The following is a 15,134-nucleotide window of genomic DNA, read 5'->3' on the forward strand; positions in this document are numbered from 1 at the left end:
AAAGCTTGCAAAGTGCTTCTAAAATGGAAAGCAGCCCCTGGTGTTAATGCCTTAATAAGAAGGCTTCTGCTTCTGAAACAACTGAAAAAACATAGATTGATGCAGATGAAAACATGTTTTAAATGATTCCTCTTCTGTGCCTAAAGAACTGTTAATAATAATAATTATTCTTCTTTTCATGATAGCCAACTGTGCAAAACATTACTATTGTTAGATATTTACTGTTGTTAGATAGTTATCTATTATTAAATACCTATTATTAGTTGATATTTTGAATAGAGACTCAACAAGGTAAAGGCCTTTTCAATCCTCTAAAGTGGGGGAATGAAGCCTTAAGTTTTAGCTTTCATGTTTTTCACATTCTGTACTGCATTGGTATATAACTCTGAACTTCATACAAAGTGTTAGAAAGTTCTCCTCTCAGTTTTTAGTTAGACAAAACAATCCTTTTCCAGCCCAAGAACCAAGGACACCATTGCAGCTTCAGGCCACAAAAGTATGAACAACGGTGAATTGAGGAGAGCAGTCTGGGAGGATGGGACTTCATAACCTGAAGCTGTAATTGCACAATTATCCCCAATATGTAAATGGACCAAAATTTATACAAGTGTGAAGACTCATGACTCGTTGTCCATCTTGGGTGTAGCCATGGTTGAGCTCTTGTACTGCCCAAGGTGTATCCTTTGAATGCCTTTTAATAAATACCTACTCCATTTCTTTAACACTGTCTAGCCTCTGTTCTAGGCAGCCTCTCAAAGCATCAATGCCAAGCAGATAACTGATTCTTAAACAGCTGCTAAATGTTTATGTTCTAGACTTCAGCCCTAATAGAGAATTTGGCACCTAGAGATTACTAATAATAAAAAAAAAATTTAGATGTTTATATGTTTTATGCACACTATGCAATGGAGCTACAAAATTCATTGGTAATACATATGAATAATTGAATAATTGTCATATAGACAGAGAAATTTTATAAAATGCTCAAATTTGAGGTTATAGAGCAAATACTAAAAAAATATGGGATCAAATTTCTTGATTATCTGTATTTTATTCCAACAAGCAAAAAATGACTGCAATGTATTATCCAAACAAAAGCACTAGTCACATGGAATGTGGTAGAAAACTTCCCCTTGAAAGAATGACATTTACCCACTGGGTATAAGATTTTCAGTTTCAGATGTACTTATAATCCTGATTTTTTTCAAAGCATCTTGTTTTCTTGTCTATCCTCTCTGACAGGTTATTTTAATGGACAGTTCTTCTAATTGTCTTTGTATATATTTGTTGCAGTTGTATTTTAGTGGTACAATAACAATAATCATAACACTCAGGGTAGACTTAAGTAGTTTTTTTTCTTCCTAGCTGAACACTGGGCTCCATGAATGGCTTCCAAAAAAATATTTAAACACTATTAATTCTGTCTGGGATACTCTGTTAATTGCTTACGAGGACAAGAAGAGTGATATGTTATTTATATTACTGGGCCTTGAGTTACAAATTCTCCTATCCATGACATCCATCAGACAGGGCCTTACCAGAAAATTAGTTAAGCTAGGCACAGACACTTCCTTGTCAAGAAAGAGAATAATGCCTTTCCACAGAAGTCATGCCACCTACCTGTACTTCCACCTCTCAGGCCCAAGTCTGTCTATGATTTCAGAGAAATCTTAAATAGACCATGTAAATTAAACTTCCAGGTGATTATGATAAATCCTGCATTAATTTTACAACTCATTTGTAGCAAAATGAAGCACATTCTAACTTTTTTTCCTCAAATGACATCACAAGAGATGATAATATAAATAATGAGAAAAAAAATTGGAATGTAACTAAGAATTGTGCAATTATATTAGGGCTAGTAGAATTACTGTATCAGAAAATTTAGTTGGCTAAGATTTCACTTACAGAAATGAATTACTACAAATTCACTTTAGAAAGGAATTACTACAAATTCACTTTACAATGATCACATTTCAAGGCACTGCTAAGATCTTATTCTTTGGTTCTGTACAAGGAGAATTTTTTAAATTTACGGAACTGACATGTAGACCCATACTCTGATTTTAACAGCTGCAGAAGTGGTTTTATTTTGCCTCTATCATAAACAAGGGGTCACCTGTGATGACCTTTGAACTGCATCCTCCCATTTGGCAAAGTGATAATTTTTTTAGGACTTCATTCAAGATCAAGCTCAGTCTTTCTAATCCTTCAAATTATTCTTCTTTGTTGTGGACATGGAGGACTATCACCACAGGTGGCAGTGTAAACAGAACCATGCTTCTTTTATCAAAGTACAAGAAAACCAATTGAACATTTTCCCTTTTCTTTGTTATAATTTTTAGGTCAAGAAATCTCCCATGTTCTGGAATTTTTCCTCTGGTTTCTCTAGGCTTATATAACGTAATGTGTCTTATCAAGTGCATGCATACATAAAATATTTTTTGGACAAAAGACAACTTTATAAATAACACAACATACAAACATAAATACCTGTTTATACTAGTGTATCGAGAGGAATCAATGCTAACAGAAAATCCACATGGATGGAATACTAGGGTGGGTTCAGTGCAACTTCTTTCTAATTAGATATGTCCTGTATGTGTACACATGGATTTTGTAAATGGCTTGAGAATACCAAATATTGATGTACTTATTGATGTTTTAATTATAATAAATAAAAGTAATGTTTAAAGAGTGAACCTTTAATATTAAATTCAATTTAATAGTAAAATTAAATCAGCAAGAGACACTGGATCTTTCTTTGTGGAAAGTAAATGGAATATTATGTACGGTAAAAGTGCAGAGTAAACAATGGAATTCTAAAGTCTGTCCAGAACATCAGAAGAAAAAAATTTTGAAAAGAAACAAAGCACAGTTTAACATGAATATTCAAAGGTGAATGTTTTATTTTCTAATTCCTTTGAAGAAAAAGCAGTCATTGCACTGACATAACAATTTTGCCCTAACTGGTCCAGAGGTATCACTGTCTTAATTTGAAATAGAAATTTATAGAGGCTTTATTCCCCCTATTTCTTCCTGTCTTGTTTCTTTCTTTTGCTTTCACTTTTGCTTTCAAATAGCTTTTTTTATAGCTTTTTTTTTTCCTTTTAGGATTAAATATACATAACAAGCTGACCCTATTCTGATGTGATTATGTCATCACTGCAAATCCTGTATTCAGGGAATTACAAAAAAGTATGGTTTCTAATGCAATTTTAAATTATTCTGTTGTACGTTTTCCAAGCATATAATTTAAAACTGTATACTAATATCATAGATCACATCATATATATATAGCAGTAGTGTTGAGCTTTGGTTGTATAATAACTTCCACATAAAGGTCTTTTTCAATATTAACTTTATATATAACTCAAAAAAACTACCTTTCTTTTCCCAGGATTTAATTTTCTATGTGTGATCTCATCTTGTCATGACCCTTTAACCTTTCTTTTCCTCTTTGTGATCTGGTTAAATTTTTGTTTTGTTTTGTCTTTGCTGTGGGTTTTTTTGGTTTTTTTTTGTTTGTCTGTTTGTTTGCATGACCTAGTTTTTGGTAGCAGGGGGACAACAGAGGTGGCTTCTGCTGGAATCTTCTCCCATGTCCAGGAAATCCAAACCCTGATGGCTCCGTTGATGCATGTGCCACTGATGGCCAAGGCTGAGCCAACTGGAAATGGTGGTAACACCTTTGTGATAACATATTTAAGATGAAATCAAAACAAAAGCTGTGGTGCAGTTCTATTTCCAGACAGAGAAGAGAAAGAGCATGTGAGATTAATCACTCTGCAGACACCAAGGTCAGTGGAGACAGTGCTCCAGGTGCTGGGGCCAAGATTACTCTGCAGGCCATGGTGAGACCATGGTGAAGCAGCTGAGCCCTGCAGCCCGTGGAGATCACAGGGGATGCAGAGATCACCCACAGCCCATGGGGATCACAGGGGATGCAAAGATCACCCACAGCCCATGGGGATCACAGGGGATACAGAGATCACCCACAGCCCATGGGGATCACAGGGGATGCAGAGATCACCCACAGCCCATGGGGATCACAGGGGATGCAGAGATCACCCACAGCCCATGGAGATCACTGGGGATGCAGAGATCACCCACAGCCCATGGGGATCACAGGGGATACAGAGATCACCCACAGCCCATGGGGATCACAGGGGATGCAGAGATCACCCACAGCCCATGGGGATCACAGGGGATGCAGAGATCACCCACAGCCCATGGGGATCACAGGGGATACAGAGATCACCCACAGCCCATGGGGGAGGTGCCCACACTGGAGCAGGTGGATGCCTGGAGGAGGCTGTGATCCAGTGGGAGACCCCGAGGACAGAGTAGGCCCTGCTTCCAGGCTGGAGCAGCCTGTCCTTGGAGGACAGACCCCGTGGAAGAGCGACTCAGATCTCAGCAATTTTGGGAGGACTGTGTGCCTGAGGGGGGACTCACATTGCAGAAGTTTTGGTGAGGATTCTGTGCCTGTGGGGTGGACTCACGTTGCAGAGCTTGCATAGAGCTGTTGCTAATGAGATGGACTCACGTTACAGAAGTTCTTGAAGAACTGTCTCCGGTGGGAGCGACCCCTGAGCAGCAGGAGAAGCCTGGGTGATGAACGGACCATAACTCCCATTCCCTGTCCCCTTGCACTGCTGGGAAGGAGGGAGGGGTGGGGGGAATTTGTTTTTTAAGGGCTTATTTTCTTCTCATTATCCTGCTCTGATTTTCTTAGCAATAAATTCGCTTAGATCTCTAAGTTGTGCCTGTTTTGCCTGTGATGGTATTTAACGAGTGATCTCTCTCCCAGTCCTTATCTCAACTCAGAAATCCTCTGTTAGGTCAATTTTTCATCTTCTTGTCCAGCTGCAGAGGGGAGTGAGTGAGAAGATTTCATGGCTGCCTAGCATCCTGCCAGTGTCAACACATGACAGTTTTGAGCAAGTTTTTACAATACTTTTCTGAAGAGAAAATGAGGAAGGAATTAATTAAAGCTGAAAAGTTTGAAGTGTTTTCTTCATTTTTTCTTCTTCTTTTTTAAAGTTACTTTGTCTTATTAATTTCCAAAAGAAATGCATTTTTCTAATCTGGTAAAAGCATTTAAACTTTTGAAATCATTTTGCCATGACTTTAGATAACATAACCGTTGAAGATGTAGCTACAAAACAAGAGATATAATTGAAACACAGGACAGTATTTTTGTTTAAGATCATTCACAATTTCTTGTCTATGAATATGCTCATTCCCATTTTGATTTCTTTAACAGGAAACTTCCTTTCTTTAGATAAAATGGTTCTCTCAAAAGAGATAATAACCAGTTTTTAATCCAACAAAGATGAGGATGGTGAGGGTACAGAGTAAAATTATGTCTTTACTTTCTGGAAATAAAAGTGAAGAAATTTTGATCCAATATGTCCTGACAACTAGAAAAGTTGGCAGCTGCCCAGTCTTGACTGGTTTATCTAGAAGTGTAGTGGCCCGTTACGGTAAGTCTCTACAATGGGCCCTGGAATGATTTTCCAGGCACTAGTATTTGGTACACACCTCTTCCATGCTGTGGAATTGTCTTGGGATGCATCCCAGCTACATTTATCCATCCCTGCCCTGCACCTATGTCCTTGCGTATCTCAAATAAACTCAGGCACTCAGATTGAAAGGCAGCTATGACCCATGTTAATAAGTGTCTGTCCTAGTCCAGATGACCACAATAATGGAATGGATGTTGAAAAGGAATTGTTCTACATATAGAAGCAACCACAGAAATGAAAGAGCTGTTGTATTTTGTCTATAGAAGCTATTTTTTAAACTAAAGAAACCATGCAATGAATGAGACCTTATATACAAGGTATTTATATCATTCTGTAGAGCTGCACAGTGTGGACATATTGAATTCTGGAGTAGAGTTAAAAATGCATTTAAATTCTCCAGGTGCATTCCTTCAGAATATATAAGCAATCTCCTTTGTAATTCAGAAAATGCAGTGTTCCCAAATGCATTGAAAATGTTGATTGTTTAAGATTTTCTATGGGAGAAATCTCACATTTATCTTCCTCCTCATTGTTACTCCAGAGTCCATCAAAGCCCTAAGAGGGAAAATTGCCAAAGTTTGCAAGCCACGAAGGGACAAGTTTTACTGATAGAGAGCAAACTCAAAGTCCTCATTCCCATCCATAATGACTATAGAGGGCCATTCAATTAGCCATAGTTTTTAATTACTCCAGCACTAAGATGAACTGCAGATTTTCCACAGAATGATGCTCCTTCTTTTATGTTCTGCTGATGGGACAGAGCAGAGAAAGCCATTACCCCTCAGCATGGGGTAAGTCCTGGGAATTTGTGAGCAAAGGATAGATACCCTGTTGTGTGACGATCACTGAGCACAATGCCTGTGATCCTGCAATAGTGTGAATCATTGAAAACAGTCTTTCTGTCAACATGTCATGTAATTCATTGAAAGTATTTGCTTATCTGTGTTTTAAATCCCAATCTCTTAAATTTAGTACAACTGCAATACATTTTATGAATGGTAAAAAAGACTATGAAGTATTTTCATGAACTGTATTGCAAATTTACAAAAAGCAAACAGCTTGGAACATTTTTTTTTTTTAAAATCTATAATAAGTGTGAACACCCATGCCCATTGGCTCTTCCCAGGACAGTTTAGCAGAACCGAGGTAACATGCCTTCACCCCTGCCCTCTTTGGTTACTAATACAGGTAGTTGTGAGCTACATCCCACATTTTCCCATTAATATAAACTATGGTTTTAAACCAATAATCAATAACCTTTTTTCTTTTTCAAGAGAAAAAGTATTGCTGATTTCCCAAGAAGCTGAATCATTCTCCTAAGTATTTATAAGGGCATCATCCTGAAGAATTTCTGGCAATATCTAAGGTATTTTTATGAGAGATTCAATATAAGTAATTTCAGCTGCTGCTGAATCTTCCCTTGAACTGATGTATAGTGCAGTTAAGTTTATTAAAATGAAGACTATGAGTATTTGCCTAATACTGCAGAACAAAGTTTGGTCTTATTTTCTCAAATGTCCACTAAGGAATAAGTAAAATTAAGAATAAGTATATGATGGAGGAACTCTTGAATGAGTTGATGTTAATAAAAACATTTTTAATGATAAATTAAAGTTTATTTATTTTTAATAAGTATTTTTAAGTATTTTTAATACTTATGTGGACCCTTAAAGTTCAGGGTTTTATTTACTAAGTAATAAGCTATCTATTAAAGCAATACAAGCATTACTTCAAAGACCAGTGTAAGCTGAGCTACAGTTTAGCTGTAGGTTAATGATGTAGACATTGTATTATGTATCCTGTATAGCAGTGAAGAAGAGAAAGAAGAACAGATGAAATGGAAACAAATCCAGGAAATTTATATGGAAGGGAAATATATATGAGGAAAGTACACAATAGTAAAATCCTCAAATGCATACCTGAACCAGAATCAAGTATTTTACCACCACACACTGGAGTTGTAGAGCAGTTTGTATTTGTGCTGATTTGATTTGAAATAAATGTTTTGCTTTATTCCTTGACTGTTTCCCTAGAGACACTGAATGTATTTATTTTAAGCAAAAGCACATTAATAAACTGCAAGTGTGCCATATGGATGATTTTAATTGTTCTCCAAGTGTCAGAGCACCCTGTTGTATTACTTGTGTGGTTTTAAGTATGGCAAAGCTGTGATCTACAAGGTTACAGCACAAAACAATATAAAACACACTTGAATTGCAGAGTTTTTTGCTGGCTTCAGGAGTCTAGATTTTATATTTTTCTAAAGAGGTCATAGCACATGGCTCCCAAATGCACCTTCAGAAGCGTTCTACTGAATGCAGTCCAATGACAATATTATCTTATGGTTTGAAAATTGTAATTCTGCATTTCTTCAGGAGGCTTTATTGTGAAGGATCCCAGCTCTTTCAGAAGTAGCTTAGAGGTCCCCTATGAAGAATTTTGTCCACAGACTTGCACCTAAAATGGAAATGAGACAGAATGCTGATGTCTAAAGACAAGAGATTTTTCCAGAAAATGCAGCTCTAGTATTTATTGTCTCCTATGACATCCTCAGAAACTTCTAAGTTGCTGCAAATTCCCAGTAACATAGCTCTCAGTCACTGCTGTTTTCCAAAGATTAAGTAAAATTGTGTGTGACCATTCGACACATAGCCCTGGTAAAGGCACTGTGTGCTGACAGCTGCTTTTATCTGAGGCAGAGCTGATGCCCCTGTTCAATCTCTTACAAAGTCCTGTTGGCAGATTTAAAAGCTTGGGAAGCTGGAGGGAGGGGTTTGTTGCCTTCCTCCTCACAGAACTTTGGTCCATGGTGCCCACTGCACAAAATGTTTCTCCACTCATCGGGTAGAGCTTGGTCTGCACCCATGCTGCTTTCTCCACAGCGTCTGACAACACTGGGAGAAACAGAGTATAGATCTCTTTGCTATCTACAGGGTTAAAAAAAACAAACCTTTATGTTGGTTAAAACTGTAAAGAAATAACAAAAAAATTCCATCTTTTTTTTGTGCGTAAGTTCTGTTATGAATATGCATTTGTCTTTTGCACTGTCTCCTTTTCAACAGAAGAATATGAAATTAATCCTTGTTTAGATACAATGCTGTGGATGGGTGATTGTACAAGACAACATAAAATACAGATATAGATAAGGATAATGCACTGTGATGCCACAACAAATAAGTTTAAAAGTAAATAAACCTCAGTTTTATCTGGTTTCTTCCACAATGACAGGTTTTTTTAATCACTTGGATGTGAGTAATACCATAATTTGAAATCAAACTTCTGGTGAAAAGTGAGTTTCACCTTTCTTGTGCTCCTTCTTGCTGCTCCATAAGGAAGAATTCAAGCACTATCATTCTGGTTACAGAAATTGCCATTCTATTGCAAAACGAGACCTGTTTTGAGTGTTGTGAGCAAGAAATACCACTTCTTATTTTTCAGTTTATTCTGGAAATAAATCAATCACAGAAAGCACAGAACACTCTAACCAACTGAACTAATCACAGGGTCCCATGTCTGATATGACTGGAATTTCTGGATTCTCTTTTATTGCTGATGGTACATCAAAAATGGTTTTGCAGCTAGGTACTCTTTTATGAGGAAACGTGCCTGAATATATAGGAGCTTAAATTTACAACTTTGTTCTTAGTATCTTCTTTCTTAGCTTCTTGTGAAGCTAACTGCTTTTGAATGCCCTGTGAAAACTTAGTTAGAGATGTTGAAGTAGTAGAAATGATAATGCTCTAACACAAGCAATATAAAGTGTAAGAAAAGTCAGTCGTGATTTCTTACTTGAGCCAGTCATGATTTCTTACTTGCCCATAGACAAGGAGATAGCAATATTCTGTACATGAAAGTCATTGTCAAGACAATTCATCCAGGGACTTAATGAACTTAGGGGTATCTTATTCCTGTAAAGTTTATTGGTTAAAATTCTGTTAAAAATATTTTGGATTGTATAACATATTCCATGATTAAGATGCTACTTATTGCTTCCCAGAATAACTTTTTTAAGCAGGACAAATACCAAGATTAATATTTTTTTTTAAGTTTTGAAGACAATGCGGAAAGAAATTCTGAAAGATTTTTAGGTATTCAGAAATGTCTGAAATTTTCAAGGGTCTTTCAATGGTCATCAATATCCAACTCCTGACCCTGCACTGGACAGCCCCAAGAATCACGCCACATACCTTAGAGAATTTTCAAACTATTGAGAGTCCGCCAGTTTATTCACCAGCCTTCACAGAAGTAAATGTGAACGCCGTTTATTTCTATCTTTAGCACACCTTTTATAGGGTTTTACAGGGTCCACAGGCAGAGCAAGCTACTATTGGCTAACACACAGGTTTACATTTTTTCTCCTACACACAAGGATATTGTTTTGCTTTACTCTCTCTTCTGCAGGCAAGTTTCAAGGACTTTAGCCTTTAATATCATGACTTATTTCAAAGACTGGTTTGCACAGACAGGCCTTTACTAATATATAAAATATATCAACATCAAACCACTTCTTGAACTCTAACAGAATTAGTGCCCTGGACACAATTCCCTGGGAACTCTGTTCTAGTAACCTAAAATCAGTTCTGGGGTGAATCTTTCATTTCACAACAGACAGAGTTTGTGGTCCTGAGTAAATCACCAAATTGATTTGAAGCACAAGTAGAATCTACTCATCCAATCGTAATTGTAGAAATTATAGAATGGTAGCAGTCAATATGTCAACACATTATTATAGTAATACTTCACCACCACAGCTATTATAAAACTTAGGTAAATAAAGATTGTTCTCCCAAGCTACCTCCCAAGTTTAGAACTTGTAATTTATTAAAGCTTAGAAAAGACCATATAAAATGCCTGAATATTTTATTATTTTTCCACATTGAACTTTAGATAAAAAAACAAAAAACAAAAACAAAAACAAAAACAAAACCTACTAAAGAAGGAAATATATTCTCTACTTATTTGCAAGGGTTGAAAAAGAAAAAGAAATGATGGCTTGGATCCTTATCAAATAAAACATGTTTCTGGTTCCACTTCGCTTTTTAATACAGTGGTGCTGCCTGATTCATTCTCAATATTTTACAAAATCTAGTGTGGTTTTTTTAAGCCATAATGAAAATTCCAGTATTTAATTGCCTGAAAGCAAACCTGAAGATATACCTGGTATTATTCTGTTTAAGGCAAAATGGAGAATTCTGTGAACCTGGATTAGAATAACTGTTTTCAGGAAAAAAAAAAGTTACAGTGCATATATTTACAAGAGCAAATCAGTTTAATTGTTGGGTTTCATAACTGATCAAATACTCTATAATACTCTACTAAACCCATTATGATTGTACATGTGATTGTAGAATTTTTCTATAGTGATAGAATGTATGTTATAGAGGATGAAGACAAACCAGAACATACAGCAAGTGTCCTGTGACTTTATCCAAAAACACTAAGTAGTTAAAAAATGAGATGTTCTGAAAAAAAGCAGCAGAAACCCCATTTTGTCATTCCTCCTCACAGCTGATATATACAGCTTATATACAGATAAAATCAGGAAACTAAGATTTTCCTGGAGTAATTTTTTGAAATAAGTCTCGGTTTATGCCAAGATTGAAAAGGATATGGCCTTTAGTCAGTAGGTTTTGAAGTTTGGTTTTTGGTTGTCTTTTTTTTTTGTTTTTAAACTGTGATACTGATTCAACAGCTGTGTAAGAAAATACTTGCCTCTACAGCTGAACTTTTCTGATAAAACGGTTCTTAGTTTTATTGCACAGAATAAAAGTGTTGTGACTTTGGATCAAAAATAGTGTGCTTATGAATTATATTCTTTCCAATTACTTGCAAAAGTAACTTTATAAACAGATTTATCATCCTCTGCTTACAAAAATGGATCACCTGGTATATGAGTCTGGCACTTAAATATTCTGAATTAACATGCAGAGGTATAGTAATTTCTTCTGAAAGTTAAGGGATAAATGTAACATAAGGACTACACATTTTTATGTGAAATATGGTCTGTTTTGTGGACATTTGTGATCAAATACAATAGAATTCTATCTCCATCTTTGTGGTTCACTGCTGCCATATTGTGCTGCTTGATTCTAATGAAGTAATTAAAAGAAAAGTTTCAGCAAGAAGAATCAGAGAAAAGAGTCTTTTGTATTTTTCAGAAAATTAGTAAAATTCTGTGTGGAGGAAACACCTGTAGCTCAGGTATGACAGACTCCCATGTGTGCTAAATACAGCTTTGTCTTGACAAGAAGAAAAGCACAGAGTACAGAAAGCTACATATGGGTAAATAACTCATGATTTTGAGTACACCCACTTCTAGTTATGAAAATATTCTGACTATGTATTGTTAAAATGGTCACAGGTACTCACGTGAGTTGGAATGTAATTGATGCTGTATTGCATTTGGGAACTTCAAGCTGCAGAACAGACGTTGTTAAAGCACACAATGATTCTGTTAAACTGGGATAAATTTATTCTCCTTAATATTCCATTTGTTAATTTATTTTTGTTCTTCATATTTCTTACAGAGATAACCTTTCTATTACTACTATTTGGCTTAATAGTTTTCAGTAAAAGAAGATGTCTCTCTGTGCTGTGTCCAGAGGCTGAGTAGAATGAGATTTAAACAGTGATAGTTGACCATTATAAACTAAACACAAAATGGAAAAAGCAAAATTTAGTTAAAAAACCCCAAACATTCCAAATAGTCTTTCTTTTCCCCAAAGCCTTCATTAATACTTCCAAGGTGGTACAAATCAAGACACTTTGACAGGTTTTCAGTAATGCAAAATGCTCCACACTTCCCACTCAATTATTTTTCAAACTGCTTCTGCAATGTTTTTGTTTATCAGCTCTCGACTCAACACAATGTTATGCAGATGAGAAAAAAGTAAATAAACCAACAAAAAACCCCTTTGGATGCAATTATGCCATGGCCATGTGTAAGAGCTGGTGGGGAGATGGGGACTTCAGATGGCTCTTCTTTTTAATGCTGTTGATTCCATAGATTACACCAGGGGGTCATGGGTATTCCTACAGCTGCTGGCTATAGGCAAGCCATGTGTCCTAAAGCCCATTTAGTTCTGGTTACAATGTATTATATCTCCTTCTTGTGCTATGCATATTATCATATTATCATTAGCTATCATAACTGCTTGAATGACCATACTATGTTAGTGACTAACCAATCATCTGAATTAGTAATGACATGTTAAACTTTGAAATGTGTTATGCAGTGGAAAATTCTTTTTGCTTTGGTAAAAAACATCTTTCTGTCTGCCTATGCTTTTTTACTTGCTTTGAAGACCACTTAACCTGTTGGACTTTATCCATAAAACCTCCTTCTAACTGACTAAACCTTTGTTCTAAAACCTCCAACTCGACTAAACCTTTGTTCTCTCAGCTGTTTCAGCAACAACTGACCCTAAAAACATCTTTTTACATATCAAAGCTTGCTTTCATTTCTAGAGAACCTTCTGCTAAGCATTCATATCTGTAAAACTTTTCTGTTAAATTCTCATCCTTCCCAACAGCCATGGAGAAAGCCCTTAGAAAGGAAGTTATCGATAGTTTACAGGCCTCTGCAAAAGGGTAGGAGTTGATGCTCATGAAAATGGTTTCTAAGCAAGAAAACCTAAAGGAATAAAAAACCCAGCAGCACATGTTTAGAGAGATTCTAAAATATTATACAATCAAGAGAGGAAAAAAAGGATTTTAAAACAGCAAAGAATAAAATTTTCATAAAATCACTGATTCTTTGATGTTAAAGGAAGATTTAAAATACTACTTGTGGATAATTTAATTTCACTTGTTACAGAAAATTTACAAAAATTCATTCTTTCCCCTATGCCCTCCCAGCCTGCAAGTAGGACAGAGCCCACTGCTTCCATTAACAGAGAAAACATGAGTTTTTCCCTGTAAAATAAGTGTTAACATCAAAAATAAGTGTTAACGTCAGTGTACAAGAGGTAGGAGTACTCTGCATAAACAAAAGGTAAGAACAGAAATGTGGGTTGTTTATATGGCTTATTTACCACTCCCAGAATACAGTTTTATGTTCCTAAAACTCTATTTCCAGTTATGGATATAGTTGAAAAAAACTAAAAAGTAAAATAATTCTATCAATGAGTGTGAAAAAAATTTTAATCCTCAATCATTAATAGTGCATAAATATTTCTCTACTAAGTGACTGGTAACATAAATACTGGAACAATGACTCTTGATTTTAATGTTGTTACTTTTTTTCAGTTTTCATTCTAAATCAGTCTCTAGGTTATCTTTTCTTGCAATACAGAAAAAGAAACAAAAATTAATTCTTTTCACTACTAGCCATATTTAACTATAATTAATTTAAAAAAGGAGGTAAAAAAGACAAGCCTTAGTTTGTGAAGTTATGTTTGCTTTGAATTTCATAAAATAAATAGCAAAATATAAATGAAATGTATCTAGAAAATTGCATAGGGAAAAGTAATATGGAGGGAAAAGTAACTCAGAATGAAATGCATAAACAACTAAAAATTGGATATAAACAGGGAGATATCAACAACATGTAGAGAATAAAGAGAATGAAAGCAAGTTTATATTTAAAAAAAAACAAACAACAAATCAAGAGTTTCAATAGAATGACAAAACTCCTTTTAACTTGGCCTGAAGGTAAGACAATCTTTGACTTTTTAAGTTGGCTTCTTCTATACTGGTGCACCTTAATAGTTTTTCATTTACCAAAACTGTTGATGCCATTAAAAACTCTGATGCACATAACCTTTGAAAGTGAGTCTATTTTTTATTCAGGAACTTCAATAAAACTTATGGATTTTTGCCACTAGGCAATCCAGTTTAAAGTTTTGGGCACATGCAAGGCTTTGTTTGCATATAAATCATTACTATTTACAAAGATTTATGGAAATAATAAAACAAAACTTTCAAACACTGAGAACTAACTAACTGCATATATTCACAAAATATGCATAAGTCATAAACTTACCATCCTTACCACAGAAGAGTGTATTTTAATTTCTTTAGGCATATTGATTATGTTGATACAGTTGTGACTGCTCGCTCTTGGAAGAACTGGTAACGTTCAAACAGATACTGTGCAGTTCTCTTTTGTGAATGACTGAGACAGATGTTCCTGCAAATGAACAACTTCAGTTCTCACTGTAATTTTTGGAGGAAACACTATTCTATTTCACAAACTGAAAGCTTCACTTTTGTTTGCAACTTACGCTGAATAAAAGGCATCAAACTAAATGTTAATGTTTCTTGAAGTACCTCTCAGTCTTTAGATTGAAATAATGTAACATTTTAGACTGCTGCCAAAATGCTTATGGTGTCAGAGCTCCTCCAAACAGCTGTGATGACACTATAATTATGGTGGCACGCAAAACTTGACAGAGAGGAGTAGCAACATTCTACTTAACACAAAGAGAAACATCCATGTTCTAAGTAAAAAGACTAGTAATTCAGAATTACTTCTGTTGTGTCTATTCTTTGGTGGAACTTGAACAAATCATGAACATCAGAGGTACTCCTTTGGTAAAGAAACACAGATATATATTTGCTAGCACACACTGAAAGGCTAATTTGAAACTCCTGGGATCATTT

General features: G+C 35.5%; 1 protein-coding gene across 7 annotated transcripts in view; it reads right to left on the reverse strand.

The window, feature by feature from the left end:
- Positions 1-7,104: 7,104 nt before the first annotated feature.
- The window catches only part of LOC111925969 (uncharacterized), a 33,144-nt gene continuing 25,114 nt past the window's right edge, over positions 7,105-15,134 (reverse strand). For 4 of the 7 annotated variants that reach the window (XR_002862608.2, XR_002862609.2, XR_015282744.1 and 1 more), the window contains 2 exons: positions 14,515-14,661; positions 7,105-7,988 (listed from right to left, as the gene is read on the reverse strand). Coding sequence is in view for 1 of the 7 variants with exons in the window: in XM_086875841.1 (XP_086731967.1) it covers positions 14,549-14,661 (113 nt within the window). In the remaining 6 variants the exon portion in view is untranslated. Of the gene's footprint in view, positions 7,989-10,482; positions 10,746-11,900; positions 11,991-14,514; positions 14,662-15,134 lie in introns of those variants that run through there. The other 3 variants (XR_015282741.1, XR_015282742.1, XR_015282743.1) reach the window with 3 other exon arrangements.

Source organism: Cyanistes caeruleus, chromosome 2 (assembly GCF_971803275.1).
Source record: "Cyanistes caeruleus chromosome 2, bCyaCae1.hap1.1, whole genome shotgun sequence".
NCBI lineage: Eukaryota > Metazoa > Chordata > Aves > Passeriformes > Paridae > Cyanistes > Cyanistes caeruleus.